Genomic DNA, 16006 nt, shown 5'->3' on the forward strand with positions numbered 1-16006 from the left:
AAAGCAATTCTCTATCTATCTATCTATCTATCTATCTATCTATCTATCTATCTATCTATCTATCTATCTTGTCTGTCTATCATCTATCAATCATCTATCTATCCTATCTATCTATCATGGCCCCTTTGGGAGTAGCCTATCAAATATCCTGCAGATCAAATATTTATGTTACTATTCATAACAGTATCAAAATTACAGTGATGAAGTATCAACAAAATAATTTTACAGTTGGGGTCACCACAACACGGGGAACTGTGAAGGGGTCACAGCATTAGGAAGGTTGAGAACCACTGCCCCAGATCTTATTACTCTGTTCAGGCTCCACACTGTGACATCTCAACGAATATATGTGATTGAGACATAGAAACGCGACATCCAAAGGGAAGAAATGCCAGGGATGTGGGTTAAAGGTCTCAGGAGTTTGGGAAGACCCTGAGTGGCAGGGAGCAGGTTGTTTCCCCCATCATATCCCACCACTACCATCCATCAACGATGAAACCTGGGACTTGGTTTTGAGTCCCAAGGCAATGATGATTTATAGGACTGTCAAAAGAGGTTTGAAATGCTTACAAACACGTCTCAGGAAATCGTCGGGGTACCTGGATTCCTTATTTGTAATATCCTTGAGAAAAATTCCTTAAATGTTGGGATTGGATTTGCAGCACATATATACTGTGATTCCTTTCTAATAAGATCTTGGAAAAAATCAAATTTCCTTGTGAAACAGCTGGAAAAATGAAAAACTACAGCAGCTGCATTAGATCCATATTTCCAAGTCACTCAACGAAGTGTATCCCCCCATCTGAAACTTCCACGCCCCATTTCCTGAAGTGCTGGGGAATACCATTTTTAAAAGTCTTTGCCCATCTGATTAGTGAAATGTTGTATGTCATGGTTATTTTACTTGTGGACATTTGACTTTTAGGAAACATGAATTCTTAACTGGTTACCAAAGAGATATGTCAGGAGCAGGCAATTTTTAAAATGCTTAAGATGTATGTTAAAATAGATGCTGGCTCCAGGGTGTTTGTAAGGCAAAAATAAAAAATAAAAATAATGAACTTCACGAAGTAAAAGAAGATCATAAAGGTTTAAGCATTTAGGGAAAAGCCTGTGATACAGCATTGCTAGTCATTACTAAAGTAGACATAGAGTAATTACACACAGTACATTGATTGTGTGTGTGTGTGTGTGATTACACTGTTGAAACAAAAGTCTCTCACACACCAGATAAGCATATAACCATTGATGTCCAAGTAACAGAATTTCTCTTTTTTGTATTCTTCTGACTTTTATTACTTTCATTCATTATATAGGCATTCCCTACCAGAGAACAAGTTCACTAGAAAAACATATATACTTAAAAGTAATTTTCAATTTTCTTATTTCTAATTTTCTATACTAAACTTGCTTACTTTTGTATGGGGAAAATGAAACAAAGCTCAATAGTACTCTTGACATGATACAAAGAACAAACATGTTATTTATGAAAGGAAATTTGCTAGTGAAGAACTAACAATCCAAGCGTGACGGTAGAATAAGAAGCAGGCTGGAATGCCCATGTGTTAAAGGTTTGGTCTCCAGCTTGGTTCTATTAACAGGTTGTGGGGTCCAGAGGGAAGCTTTAGGTCGCTGCGGGCATGTCTTAGGAAGTGCTTTTATGTCCTTAGGGTGGTGGGACTCCAGCCCCTTGCCCTTTCTTTCTTTTGCCGCCATGAGGTGATGGGATTCTTCTATCATAGACTCCTAGCATGATGCACTGAGACCCCATGGGCCCAAAGCAATGGCGCCTATCAGTGGAGGACTGACACCTTCCAGACCGGGAAGCAAAACAAAGGTCTCCTTTCAGCAAGGCAGTTGCCTGCAGTGTTTGTTAAAGTGTCGGGAAGTTGACAAACATGAAGCACATTAACATGAGCTGCTAGGTATAGGTAAAAGGGATTTCCAGTTAATGATTTATTTGGGAAATATCTTTGAAATAAGTTTCTAGGAAATGGCAAGCTGTCCCTTAAAGAAAAGGACTAGACGCTTTAGTTTAGTCACAAGATTCCTACGAAGTTTTAAGGAGTATGTGAATCCCATTTGATGGCTAATTTTCCAAAGTAAAAAATAGAATTGGGATATTTTAATGGATACTATGAAGCTTGTAAAAACCTGATTTATATAGAAAGAAAAGACTGCTACACTTGAATATATATTCTAAGTCCTGCATAAAAGCAAAAATCCCCACTGCATAGAAACATCTTAGTTAAGATATTTGTGTTCCATCAAGATTCACATGTTGAAGCGCTGACTTCCAATAGGATGGTGTCTGGGACGAGGGTGAGAGTGGTCACAAGGTAGCTCTTTGCTCTGTCCCCACCATCTGCAGACACACGGAGAAATCCGGGGTCAAAAGGCCAGGCAGAGCCTGCTCTCCATAAACCAGACTCTATAGGGCTCTCACCTTTCCCTTTCCACCCAAAGGGACAAGAAAGTTCTATTGTTAAAGTCACCCTCACAATGGTACTTTGTTCTTACAGCCTGATGTCGCTAATATAGTAAGTTTCCTGATCAAACTGGAAGTGAGCTAGACAAGACCTAAATATTTTGAAACTATGCAATAATTTTCTAAATTACCAAGGACCATGTATGAATTCACATGAGAAAAATGTCTGGAAAATTATATATAAAAATATTAATAGAAGGAATTGTAGTCAGTATTTTAAAATGCATATTAACAAAATATCATATGTCAAAACTTGTAGGATACAGCTAAAACGGATTAGAAGAAAATCAATAACCTTACACACATTTGAAGAATAAAGATTGACTTTAACAACCTAGTTTCTACTTCAAGAGGTAAAAAAAGCAATTAAAGTGAAAACAGTAGAAAAAAGGAGAGATAGATGATAGATAGCTCTTTCTATGGGTAATAGTAATTAATTTCTATCTCCAAAGATGCCAATAACCTCAGTCATTTCCAGCTTTTCTTTCTGTGTTTTCATTTTAGTCAGGATAAGTTCATCTTGCAAATGTTGAACCTATTGACTGTTTTCACTGGTACTAGATGTCTTCTTGTGATTTGGAATTTCAACTTCCTGTGCAATTTGAAGGAAGTATGTCTATTTCTCCTCTCTCTCTCCCTCTCTCTTACCTTCCTTCCTTTTCTTTTTTCTTTCCTCTGTCAAATAGGAGCTGAACTCTCACTTGCTATAACTATATCGGAGCCTCTAGTCTGCAAAGGCCCCCAGGGCCAGCTTCCCCATCAGATCACACTCTACTCCTCTGCGAGCTTGAGTAGCTGGTTCCATGAGCTTGCTGCTGGTGCATCATTTCCACACACCCCCCATACCGGACCCATCAGCAGTCTGTACTCGGAGCAAACCATGAGGTGCCAACACTATTTTAACTGGAAGCTTATCAATTAGACTCTCATTGATCATATCTAAATTCCTGTAGCCTTGGCCATGAGAAAAGTCGCAAGCTACACACACATGTGCATACAGAGTGTTTTGCTGGTAATGTGACTATATATCTAATTATTTAGGAAGTGTCCGTTTCATTCTTAAAACGATTTGGCTTAAACTTGTAAACGTTATTGGGAATGTCTTCAAACATTATCTTTCAAACGTATGTGACTAGAAAAGTCAATTACGGTCCCAAGGGACTGGAGATGGGACTGTTTTTATCCTGGCTGGGGGGTAACGGTGTCTTATCAGCTGACAAGCTGTGCGTGTGTGAGTGCACATGTGTCTGCACGCGCACATGCACATGTATATATGTCCATGTATATGATGTATATAAATTAACTCAAGAAATGAGCAGCAGGTTGGTGTGAAAACGCGTCACTCATGCCTGCTGCTCCTATGTTCCCTCCCATGAGGCGCCGACTCCTGACAGCAGAAGGCTGTCTTCAGACTTGTGGGGCCGTTACATAACCCTGCGTGTTTCTACAAACTGCTGGCTCTCTCCTGGAAAAGGCAAACTTTGGGAAAGTATCAGCCATGCAGCAGGACAGGACATGGGGAGCAACCTCACAAGAGCAAATAAGCATACAATCCCTCTCCCCCTTGGAGATCCCAGGCTAATACATCAAGTGCATTTGCCTTAGGGTAAATACAGGTCTACCGACTGTCCACCCAGTCTCACCCTGGGGTGAGATTTTACTGCTATTGCCCTTGGAGTCAGTAAATATTTATATGGAAAATATTATGCAACCCCCCTGTTCCTGTTATTCCTACACCCCTGGTTTCTAGAACCTAAAACATTTTCGCAAACTTCCCTTTATTTTGGCATGGAACCTTTGCCTCCCCTGGCTTTTCTCCAACATAACTCTCAATCTTTGAAAAGGTTATTAAAGTTGCAACGTTGAGACAAGGGACAATATTTGCTTTTGTATAAAAACTCTTACTTTTGCAGAGTGGCCAAAGTATATTGTCTGTTCCATTCTGTCCACCTTGGAGGCTCGGGGCGTATGTTGCTGAGCATGGGGAGAGTAAGAGCTCCGGCTAAGGCAATGAGGAAGGAAGGGCACTGCCATGTAGCCTGGTGGAGGGATGAACCAGCAAGCATTCCTCGGCAGCCTTAAGAAACAGTTTCCAGACTTTGTCAAGCCTTGCTGTGGCTCAGAGGTCAAGTGAGGGAGGACCCTGTAAACCAAACTCACCATGCTCTTATCTCCTGGATGGTTCCGGCAAAGGTTGTCATTCTTAGAACTTGACCCAATCTGACCTTTGTCACCCCACAGAGTGTCCCCAGCTTTCAATGGCTTGATTGAATGAGGTTTTTCTCCATGCCCATGATGAGAATGGGTCACTCATCGGGCACACACTGTATGTCCTGAATTTGCATGTTCCTTTGGACTGTGAGATGCTGGTGTCTAGTACTCTTGATGCTGAGTGGGGGCTCTGAACTTCAGTTCCTTGAGCCCCGTGATCACAAGGGGAAAGAGGGGATACTGTGATGGGCAGATCCGCTAAACCCTAATGACTAACGGGTTCCAGTTAGAATCTTTTCAACTTAATGAGGAAGGATTTCAAAGGAATCAACCACACTTCAAGCTGAGGAGCATCCAACTCAGCAGAGGTCACGAGTCAATGCAAGAAGTGAACAAAATGCAACTTGAAACCGTCAGCTCAAATCAAAGACTGCATGGAGCTGAGGGTGTGGCTTTGGGGAAGAGTCTTGCCTGGCACTTATGAGGTCCTAGATTCCACCTCCAACAACACAGAAGAAAAAAATCAATACTGGAGATCAAGGGACTTTGGTAATCCTAAAATCTAACACTGTTTTCATTTTCAGATCAAGAAACTAGGCTCAAAGATTCTCTCATTCAAAACCCTAAGAGACAGAAATGCCGGTGTGGAGATCCATCCATCCTATATTTCTATCCATTTCTATTTCTCTTGGTACCATCAAAAAAATCCCTCTTTATAAAGCATCTGAGGTCGGTTTCCTATTTATATTCTGATGACCTTCACATCACCAATGAGAAATAAGTCAGTGATTTCTTTTAAGGGAGAGAATTAACTAATGTCCTAGTAGAGAAAGACTCTGGGTCCAGAACTTAGTAGAAGCAAAGGCCCAGAATTCATGAGAGAGCCTGAGCAAGCATGGATCACACAGTAACCAAGTGTGGCTCCAGAGCAAATTCCTCAATGTGAGAGTGTGTGTTAGTGCGAGTGATGTGTGTGTGTGTGTGTGTGTTCAGGGCAGTGGTCACAGAAAACATGATTTAAGGATAAAAGTTAAGATCAGAAAAAAAATCTTGATGTTACTATGAGTTGCATTGTGATCCCCTTAAAATGCTGAAATTACATAATTTCCACATCCATAACCGAGAATGTCTTTGCAGATGGCTTTTGCAGTCGGTTAAGTTAAAGGGTGGCCATTAGAGAGGGCCCTGGATGACTTGAGTGGTGTGTTATGGAAAGGAGAAGTCTGGACACAGACCCGCTGAGGAAAAGCGCTACAAAACCACGAGAAGAATGCTCTTCCCCAGCCACAGAATGCTGGAGGCCATGAGCATGGAGCTCCTTCCAGGGCCTCCGAAGGAACCAGGGCTGCTGACTCTGTGGTTTTGGACTTGGCGTCCCCTGATTTGTGAGATGATGAGTTTCTCTTCTTCCAGCCACTTAGTCTCCAGTGCTTTGCTAAGGCTGCCCCGGGAATCTAACCCTACGCCAAAGAAAGAAAGAGGATTTCAGTGCCCAGGTCAGAGAAAGCCAACCAGAGGGCTCCATATGAGAGAGTCACACTGTAGTCAGCCTGCAAGTTAGAAAGAGAAGTCTCTCAGATCTTACCCCTGCATGGATCAACACAGTAACCAAGTGTGGCTCCAGAGCAAATTCCTCAACCCGAGTTCAGTTCCCAGTACCCACAGTGACCCTCTTACAACTACCTGGAACTCAGCTGTAAGGGATCCTCCTCTGACCTCTAGGTACCTAGCTCCAGACACACATACAAACGTTAACTTTTCTAAAGAGAGCAAAGAATTTTGCCAATGTTTTGTGGCCTCTATCCATCCTGTCATAATGGAAATTGCTCTCAAGGGATGTGCCTTTAGGCTGTGGAATATTCTGGTTTACCCAGTTTTATTGGTGCCTGGTCTACTTTTCCCACAGAGACATTTTTAGTGTCCTGGAGAGCAGAGTTCTGTTAAAAAAAAAAAAAAAAAAAAAAACCTAGCTTCATGGTGCACGCCTTTAATCCCAGCACCTGGGAGTCAGAGGCAAGCAGATCTCGTGAATTCAAGGTCAGCCTGGTCTACGGAGTGAAATCCTGTGAAAAACCAAAACAAAAAGAAAACAATGACAACAAACTAGCTTCATGCCAATCTAAACTGACATTTGAATCTAGAGAGACAGTCCCCAGTGTCGTGGGTTGTCTTTTCTTCTTTTGATTTGCCTCAGCATGCGGCTATGAGAATTTCATGCTTCATCGTTCTGTAGTGACCATTTTTAAAGGCCGCACAAATGCTAAGCCATCTCTTTTACAGCCGTCTTCCCAGGGAGAGAGGGTGTTGGCCAGTGTAGAGAAGGGGGATGGCAGGCAGCAAGTGCTGGAACCCGAGAGATCAGCTCCGCCAGGAGCAGCTTCCTTTTTGTGGTTTGGAAGAGGCAGAGTTTGGACTAGATAGCAGTTAATGAGAAATCTCCATTCTGGTGTTCGACTTTGTATCACGCAGTTTATTGACTGTGTGTTCTTGGGCAAGTTACCAACAACCTAAGAACCCAAAATGCTGTTCTCAAATTCAGAAACCAGGGTTATTTGTATGTTATACGTTCATCACTGCATCTCTAAACGGATGTGAAGTTATTGACGAAAATAGCAGAGGAATGCATGCTATAGCACAGGCAGTAGCTACAAGTTCATTCCGCTGCCCGACAGATTTAAAGCCATAGACGATTTCTATGTGCTGGGAGAGCCTTCCAACTCCTCTCCTGAGCTCTGGTGCACAGAGGAACTGTGTGAAAAGGAATGCACTCTGGACATCTCTGGAGAGCCCCACAGAGACGGAATTATCTTGAAGGCTTCAGATACAGAAGCAGACTCAACTGCCTTCATGGAGAATGACACTGGTGTCTATGCACAGTTAAAGGAGGGGTGTCTCTCGGGGTGGGGGGTTCACAGAAAACCCTTGCTTCTCCAAAAAGGTTTGATTCAGATTTCAGAACAAAAGTTAAGAAACCTGGATAAATTATTTGGCTCATTAAGGTTTCCCTACTTAGCACCAAGCATTATTGTGAACAGTTTTTCCAATCGGCTTCACACCCTACACCACCCCAAATAAAGCCTTCCTTTGTGCCTGTAGCAAGTGTTCCAAGATAACCTCCTTCCCCAGAAGACCCCGAAACCCATGCTTGCCTGAGTCCCTTATATAAAATAACGTTGCTTTTGTGTATAACCGCACAACCTGTGATGGACTCTGGGTTACCCAGAGCACTTGGCACGGTATGAGCGAACACTGCCTAAAGGGCGGCTAGATGACTACTCGGGGAGTAGTGACAAGAAATCATGAGTCTCATGTTTTTGTTTGCTTTTCTGTTGGTATGATAAACACGGTGGCCAAAAAGCAACTTGGGTAGGAAAGGGTTTATTTCCTCTTAACCCTTTGTAGTCTCTCATCAAGGGAAGACAGGACAGGAACTCGGACAGAAATCTGGACACAGAACCTGAAGTTGGGTCTAAACTCACTCAGTGGCTTGCTTCCAAGCTCATGAATCAATTACCAATCAGTTACCAGTTTCTTATAAAGCCCAAGCTCACCTGCCTAGGGACAGTGCTGCCCATAGTAGGCTCCACCTTCCTAATCAACCAGCAATTGCGAAAATGCTCCCCAGATGTGCTCACAGGCTAATCTGATGGAGGCAGCTCATAGGCTAATCTGACGGAGGCAGCTACTCAACTGATGACCTCGTTTCCAAAGTCTAGTTGACGACAAGATTAGTTATCACACTTGGATATGTTTGAGACAGAAAAAAACAAAAGTTTCCACAGTGCTAGAGATCAAACAGAAGGCCTCACATATGCTAGGCCCTTATGTAGCCCTCTATACCGAGTCATACTCCTAGGCCACTAAAACAATTCTTTAATCACGATTCATTTGAGTGTGCAATGGTTGAACTCTTGGACACAAAGAGCTGACTGCTTGACCCTCACGGAAAGTTCTGGATGCAGTAACAAAGTGGGTGTCCTGTTTGGCAGTGAGACCAGACTGCCCCCCTCCCATTTGCATTGCCTATTCTGTAATGGTTATTCTGGTGTGGACTACCCTGAAGTGCAGTCACCAAGCTGGGAATGTGAGGCGATGGGGCGAGACTTCCCTGTGCTGCTTCTGGGTCTTGGATTTTACTGCATTTCCCATCCAAGTCCAGAAAGATGGCTCTGAGAGCAGCCAAGAAATTCTTAGTATTTCTGATGGATACCCACAAAGTCAGAAACATAGGAATAGACAAAAGAAAAAAAAAACAACACTGTGCCGTCTCACTGTGGACAAGGCTTTACTAATACAAGGCAATCTGAGCTGGCCTCCTCCTGAGATACTCCAGGTTAGAGGACAAGGTTCACGCAGGAAGGATGCCCCTCTCCAGACTGTAGAGGACCTGGTAAGCAGACTGGCCCAACCTTCCTGGGCCTCATTCTTAAGCCATCAAGGCAGGAGGGGGTCAGCATCACAGCCAACACATTTCACAGAGGAATCAAGGGAATTCAAGCATAACTTGTTTCCTGAATGCTCATAAAACACACTTATGTGCTCTTCGGATGTCAGACAGGGGACACAGTAACCTTCGCCTATCTCTCAGAGTTCTAGACGTAGCCAAACCTGCCTTTAAAAGCGAAGGTGGCTCATCAGGTGGACAACATAATCACTAAGATTCCAGGAGAGGGGCAGGAGGTGATGGAACGGGCCCTCGATGTTTTGACATCTAATTTTTATTAAAGCAGAGGAGTGGCTGCCATAATAAAGGGAGACAAAGGGAAAGGACACCCAGGGCCACACCGGGAAAGTCTGTGAGACAAACCAACAACGTGGAGCTATCATCTTCTGTAGCCAGCAACACCCAGGGAGAGAGCATCCGGGCAGGAAGCAGATTAACTTTTAAGGTCAGTTTTTCAAACCAGTGAGACCATAACAAATCAACCTTGGCTGTTCTGGGGGTTATGGCCTTTCAAACTCCATAATCTGAGACCCGAGGTAAGATTGAAGTAAATGTGTCCTTGCCTGCTTCTTTGTTAGTTGTTAGTGTGGTAAACATTGACAGGGAGGAAAGGTTGTGTGTATGTGTGTGTTTCTTTTATTATTTTTTTTTTGCTTTCAGGTTATGTCCATCATTGAAAGAAACAAAAGGCAGGAACCTGGAGGCAGGAACTGAAGCAGAGGCCATGGAGGAACTGGCTTGTTCCCTGTGGCTTGCTCAGCTTGCTGGGCCATCTGCCCAGAGGTTGTGTACTTCCCACACTGTGCTGGGTCTTCCCACCTTTGTCGTTAAGCAAGCAAAAGAACCACAAACATGCTCACAGGCCAATCTGACGGAGTCAGTTCCTCAGGTATGGTACACTCTAATTTGTGCCAAATTGACAGAAACTCAATGGCACAGGAAGGTAGTGGCATCCCTGTGTGAGTTTTAGGTGACGAGGAGGTCACTGAGTTGTCCACAAATCCAGATGGAGCATCTGCTGTGGCCCATGTGACCTCTCCCGCAGATGCTCCGTCACCAGAGGGAGAAGTCCCTTTGTGGGGACGAGGAGGAAGAAGGGAACACATTGGCTGACTTTTAGAATAGCAGGCCAGTTTATACCCACCGGTGCTTGATGCAAATGAAAGGCGGGCTTAAGAGGAATTCTGCCTAGCTCTTGAATGTACTCCAGAGAAACTGAGGCCAAAGACTAACTTGAGTAAATGAGAGCTCTGAGCAGGCTCCATTGATCTAGTTTCACTTTGGCGGATGCTGCTGTCCTGACAGCATTTCTCTCCTATCTGCATAAGGCAGCACATACCTGGGTGGGCAGGGCTCCATGTTACAGGCCTGACTCATTGCTGGAGGGCGGTGAACCATGTCGCACAGGCTGTCATTGACGATCTGCTGCGTCTGGATATGTAAGCACACGGCAATGGCTTCCTGATGGCCTGGAAGGCGGGAAGAGAAGCAACCCACATACAGAATAAGTCACCAGGAAAAGATGAAAACAGGCTCTTGGGACTTGACATCCCTAGCACATTGCCCTTTGGACAGCGTCAGGAACCAGCGATGAGAAAGCCCCAAGACTCCAGCCCTTAACACGCCTTCACCCATCTCTAGATTTAGTCCGTCTAGTCTCTCACCTCCTCACCTGGAGACATTTAGGAGCAGCCGACACTCAGAAGCAACTGCTTCCAAAGAATCCAAAGCTAGGTGAACCCCTCAGTCAAGGTGCAGCTTTCCACCATGTACATTTTCCTGAGGGAGAACTTTCCATATTCTGCTCGATAATATCATCTTTTCCTAGATCACCACACACTGATAAATCCAGTTGTGCTTTGAAAGCGACTAGTGGTGTTTTTATATACAGAAATGCCTCCCATTGCTCAAGGGCTTGTCTAAGTCTACAGTAACTCATGAGGCCAAATAAATGGCATTCAGGTCTTCATTTTACTTATGTAACAATAAGAAATTTGAAACTTAGAGAGAAATTAAGACTAAAATGGTGGTCAATTAAAAACTGCAGATTTGGCCTAGGGAGATGGTTCAGCTGCTAACGTGCTTGCTGCCCAAGGGTGAGGGGCAGAGTTCAGGTCCCCAGACCCAAGTAAATGCTCAGGGGATGTGGCCGTTCATCTGGATTCCAGCCTCAGAAGGCAGAGAGCTGGGATTCCCCACAGCAGGCTGTCTGCGGAATCCAAATTCATATCCGTGAGCTCTGTGTTTGATTGAGAGACTCTGCTTCAGTGAATAAGGCAGATGACTGATCAAAGATGATTCCTGACAACACTTAGGGCCCCTACATGTACATGCATACATGTGTGCCCAGATACGTGCAAACATACATATAAACATGCACCACACACACACACACACAGAGAGACAGACAGACAGACAGACAGAGAAAATAGATAAATAAGTGGGAAAAAACTCTGGAAGAGTCAATTCCCTGCCTCTGGATTCAGGGGTCTGCATCTTGAACTCTGGGGGTTCCAGAGTGTGACATGGCTTTCACGTGCAGTGATAGCCCCTCGTGTAAATGTGAACGTTCACAGGCATGCTCTCCCCCAGAGGCAGACAGACAAATCTATGTGGCTCCTAAAGCCAACACGCTCAATCAGTACCCTTCGTCTGCTGAGACAAAAGTGAGAAATTATCGGAAACTTGGAATCGGGTGAAACAGAGCTCAAACTTTTGATGAAAAATATCTGATATTTGAAATACGCAAATGCACTCACTTTCATGCCGGATGCACATTCCGCTACGTTACAAGTCTGTGGCCCGTTCTCCGAATGCCATGTTCCAATTCAACCATTTCACAGCATTTTGCAGAGGGCAGTCTAAGCCAACAGACTCTAAGATGGCTATTTTCCTTGCTCAGTTCTCTCTGTTAAATGCCTCCCTCTGTGTGCATCTGTGTTGTTCTGCTCACCGTGACAGTGGACTGACAACAAGCATTTTCTTGGAGTGTTTCAAACAAGCTCTGATTACCCCAGAAGACAAGAAGACATGGCTACAGCCTAGTTACTCCGACTGTTATTGCACAATATCAGATCCCTTAGTAGCCTCACAGGAGAATGGATGCTCATTTCCTAATAGATTTTATTTGTTTATTTACCTAAGAAAACTGCAGTCATATTTCAAATACATTTCAATTTGTAACAAATTCTTTAGAGAATATATTCAGAATGTTTTGGAAGATTTTATGGAAACAGGCTGGGGGAAGGTCTTAGAAAACCACTTGAAACCATCTGGATAGAATTTATAACACCGAGGACATACTTTTTGTCAACAGAAAAAAGTTAAAATTCTACTAAATAATTCGGAATATTCATTGATGTAGAATATATTTCCCAAAGGTGACCGAAAATATTTCCTAAACCACATTTTGATCCAACAGCGTGATATTAACACTTCTTACTTCTGGAGTGGATTTGATCAGTTATTTTTAAAGCAGAAAAAAATAAGTTTAAAATTAATCAAAATAAGTTCATCTTATTCCTAACAAAATTCAGGTCACTAAATTTACATGCTTAGAACATGTTAATGAATGTGTTCAGTGAAGTTTATAAAAAAATTCCTTTTGTTGCATGAGAATATATCGCTCATCCTTGATTTCTGCAGTGTTTTGATGAAAGTGTCATTTCTTATTTATACACACACACACACACACACGGCCATATGCAAAGGACAAGGAAACATTCAAAGAAATATGTTATTGGGTAAATTTGTGCAAACATAAAGCGTCCTTGCACAAACAAGACAGAGTGACATCTGTACATAATATCATATTATGGATTCTTATCACGTATGTGATGGCACATGTATGCACATGTGTATAAAAATACACACTTTAAAGTCTTCATCAAGAAATAAAGGATTATGACTGTGGAAACAAAGATTCTAATAGTAGAAGCAGAGTCAATAAAAATAAATACAGCCGGGAATGGTGGCACATTCATTTAGTCCCAGCGCTTGAAGGCAGAAGCAGGCAGATCTTTATATGAGTTTGAGGCCTGCCTGGTCTACACTGTGAGTTCCAACATAGTCAGGGCTACATAATAACACTCTATATCAAACTAACTAACTAACTAACTAAATGAACAAATACATTTCTTTTTGTTGGTTGTGATCAGTTTGAGTTAGGTTATTGACAAGTTCATACCACACCCTCACATATAAGGGGTGTGTGCACTGTGATATGTGCCTGTGAGCTATGTGTATGATGTATTGCATGTATGATGTATGTATATGACATTTGTGTGTGATGTTGTGTGCATGTGCACTAGGGATCGTATTGAAAGGATTTGCTAGTATGATTAAGTGCAGATACTACAGCCCTTCAGGTAATAAGAAGAGAGGAAACAGTATGCTAAGGCCCCAGAGGAGTCCAGAGAACAGTGCCACGCTTTAGCAAATGTGCACATGGCTCAGTGTCCCACACAGGTGGCTCCTTCTCAGGAACCTGTGACGACACCGCTGGCAAAGATTAAAGGTGGTTGAAGGCTGTTTGGCCTCATGATAGACATCATAAACATCTCTGGAGCCTGACAGGAAGTGACCGGTTATATCGAGAGTAGCTGGAAAAACTATAGCTCGCGGCCTGTCAAGATTTGAAGGGTTTTGGAGAGAGCCAAGCAGTGCTGCTAATGTTCCGTGTCAGGAACACATCTCCCTAGGGAGCATAAAATGAGTCTAGAGTGAGCCGATTCAACTTTTACTGTCTCTCACTGCTTGAAGGACTCCTCAAAAGAAAGAGCCACTTTCTATATGCCAAGAGCACGCCAGTGTTAAGGTTTCCAAAATGTGTAAAAAGAGGCATCCAAGGTCCTGAACTTAGAGGAAGAGAAGTTTGGGGCAAACCCATGGCAGCTTTGGGAAACACTGAGGCCATGTGTTCTAGAGATAAGAGTCATGGCTTGTGTTTCGGGTCCAAGTGAACCAGAAAGGCTAAATTCCTAGTGAAGTGGAACAGACTTCTAGGAAGCAGGGAGCCCCAAGTGAGAGAGGGAAAGAAACGAAGGCAGCTAGGGCTCTTGTATGGCCCAGGCTAGCCTCAAATTCACTAGCAGAAGATAGTCTCGGAAATCCTGATCTCCTTGCCTCTTTACTTCCCAAGTGTTGAGTCGACAGGCATGCCCCTCCACACTTGACTCGGCTACGGGCTCTTTCTCCAAATTCCACAAGGACAGCGCCACACACAAAACTAACTGTAGCTTCTCAGTCGCCTGGAGCAGGCACAGTGCCACTCTAGCTGGGCTCAGTGCCAAGGTGGCACCATTACAGAGCAGAGATAGGTGTGTTCAGAGACTGGAATAGACAGGGAAGGGACAGATGGCTGGGGACACTGGAGAGCAAGGATTGAGAATTCATCTCAAGGGTGAGGAGTTGAGTCACAAGGGTTGGCCTTGAGTTCTGTCCCCTAGGGCCTTCCAAGTCACCCACTCAAGGAAGAGCGGAGTGCGCTCATGAGCCAATAGCTCAGAGGTAGCTGTTTCTTTGCTTTCTGACCTTCTTTGAGGTCAGAAGGTACTCAGGGAGCGAGCCCATTGTGTGACAACTATCTGGCTGGACAGTTAAGTCAAGAGTTACTGGACAGGGTGTGGATCTTTCCTGGATCATCTGGGAAACTAGGGCACGTTCTTGTTAGGAAAATTTATAGTTTTATATGTTTTCTTTTAAATCAAGTGTGTGTGTGTGTGTGTGCACGCGCGCGTGTGACACAGGCACGCATGACTATGAAGGTGAAGGCTAGATATCAACCATGGGTGTTGTTTGTTCCCTCCGAGCCATCCACCTTGTTTCTAAAACATGGCATCTCACTGTCCCCAGGCTCGCTGATTGGACTAGATTAGTTGCCATTGAGTCCCTGGAACCCACTTATCTTCCCCACCCATGCCACCACGCCTGGCTTTTTCTAGAAGTCCTGGGGATCAAACTCAGCCGTGGTGATCTGAAGGAAAATGGCCCCCAAAGTGAGCAGCACTATTAGGAGATGTGGCTTTGTTGGAGTGGGTGTGGCCTTTCTCGAGGGAGTGTGTCGCTGTGGGGTGGGCTTTGAAGTCTCATGTATGCTCAAGTCACCCCACTGTCTTAGTTCACTCCCTGTGGCCTGCAAGATGTAGACTCTCAGCTCCTTCTCCAGCACCATGTCTGTCTGCGTGCTGCCATGCCCCACCATGATGATAATGGACAGAACCTCTGAACTGTAAGTGGGCCAATACGCGTTGCTATGGCTGTGTTCTCTCTTCACAGTAATAGAAACCCTAAGCCATCGGGTCTTCATGTTTGTGTGGCCAGTTCTTTACTAAGCCATGCTCCTAGCGCCTTGCTGGTTATTTTCACTCTTCTACTTTAAGGAGAAAGTCAGAAAGACACCTGCTCCTTGCTAATCTGTTCTTTAAAAATATCCTTAATGCTTAAAATAATAACAAGGTTTATTTCCCCCTCTAAGGAGAATCTGGCTACATTTACCAGTTATCTGTTATGCCTAGCCTGGCCCCGTATGATGCCTAGCCTGGCCCCGTATGATGCCTAGCCTGGCCCCGTATGATGCCTAGACTGGCTTCTGCATGTCAGTTTTCCATACACAACTCTGCGTCCACCATTGGGGTGAATGTGCTTTGTCTGGCTCCTGACCCCACGGCAGGTATGAATAGAAACATTTTCTCAAGATGCATCTTACTGAGCTTTGCGTCAGCTATAAGCAATCCCAGGCTGCCTAGTTCTTTGACACTGATTTCTACGTAAGAGTGCTTCAATATATCCATTCTGCATTTTTCTCACTTATTCCGTATTAACCAGTGAACCCCTTCCCCTCTTGGTGAAGCAGATTCTTGGGT

The 16006-nt window shown here is 43.9% G+C and overlaps 1 protein-coding gene across 1 annotated transcript in view; it reads right to left on the bottom strand.

The window, feature by feature from the left end:
- Positions 1-16006, bottom strand: part of Adamtsl3 (ADAMTS like 3) — a 216983-nt gene that overhangs the window by 42984 nt on the left and 157993 nt on the right. The window contains exon 16 of the mRNA XM_057756193.1: positions 10483-10612. Coding sequence (XP_057612176.1) covers positions 10483-10612 — 130 coding nt within the window. The remainder of the gene's footprint in view (positions 1-10482; positions 10613-16006) is intronic.

Source organism: Chionomys nivalis, chromosome 23, assembly GCF_950005125.1.
Source record: "Chionomys nivalis chromosome 23, mChiNiv1.1, whole genome shotgun sequence".
Lineage (NCBI taxonomy): Eukaryota > Metazoa > Chordata > Mammalia > Rodentia > Cricetidae > Chionomys > Chionomys nivalis.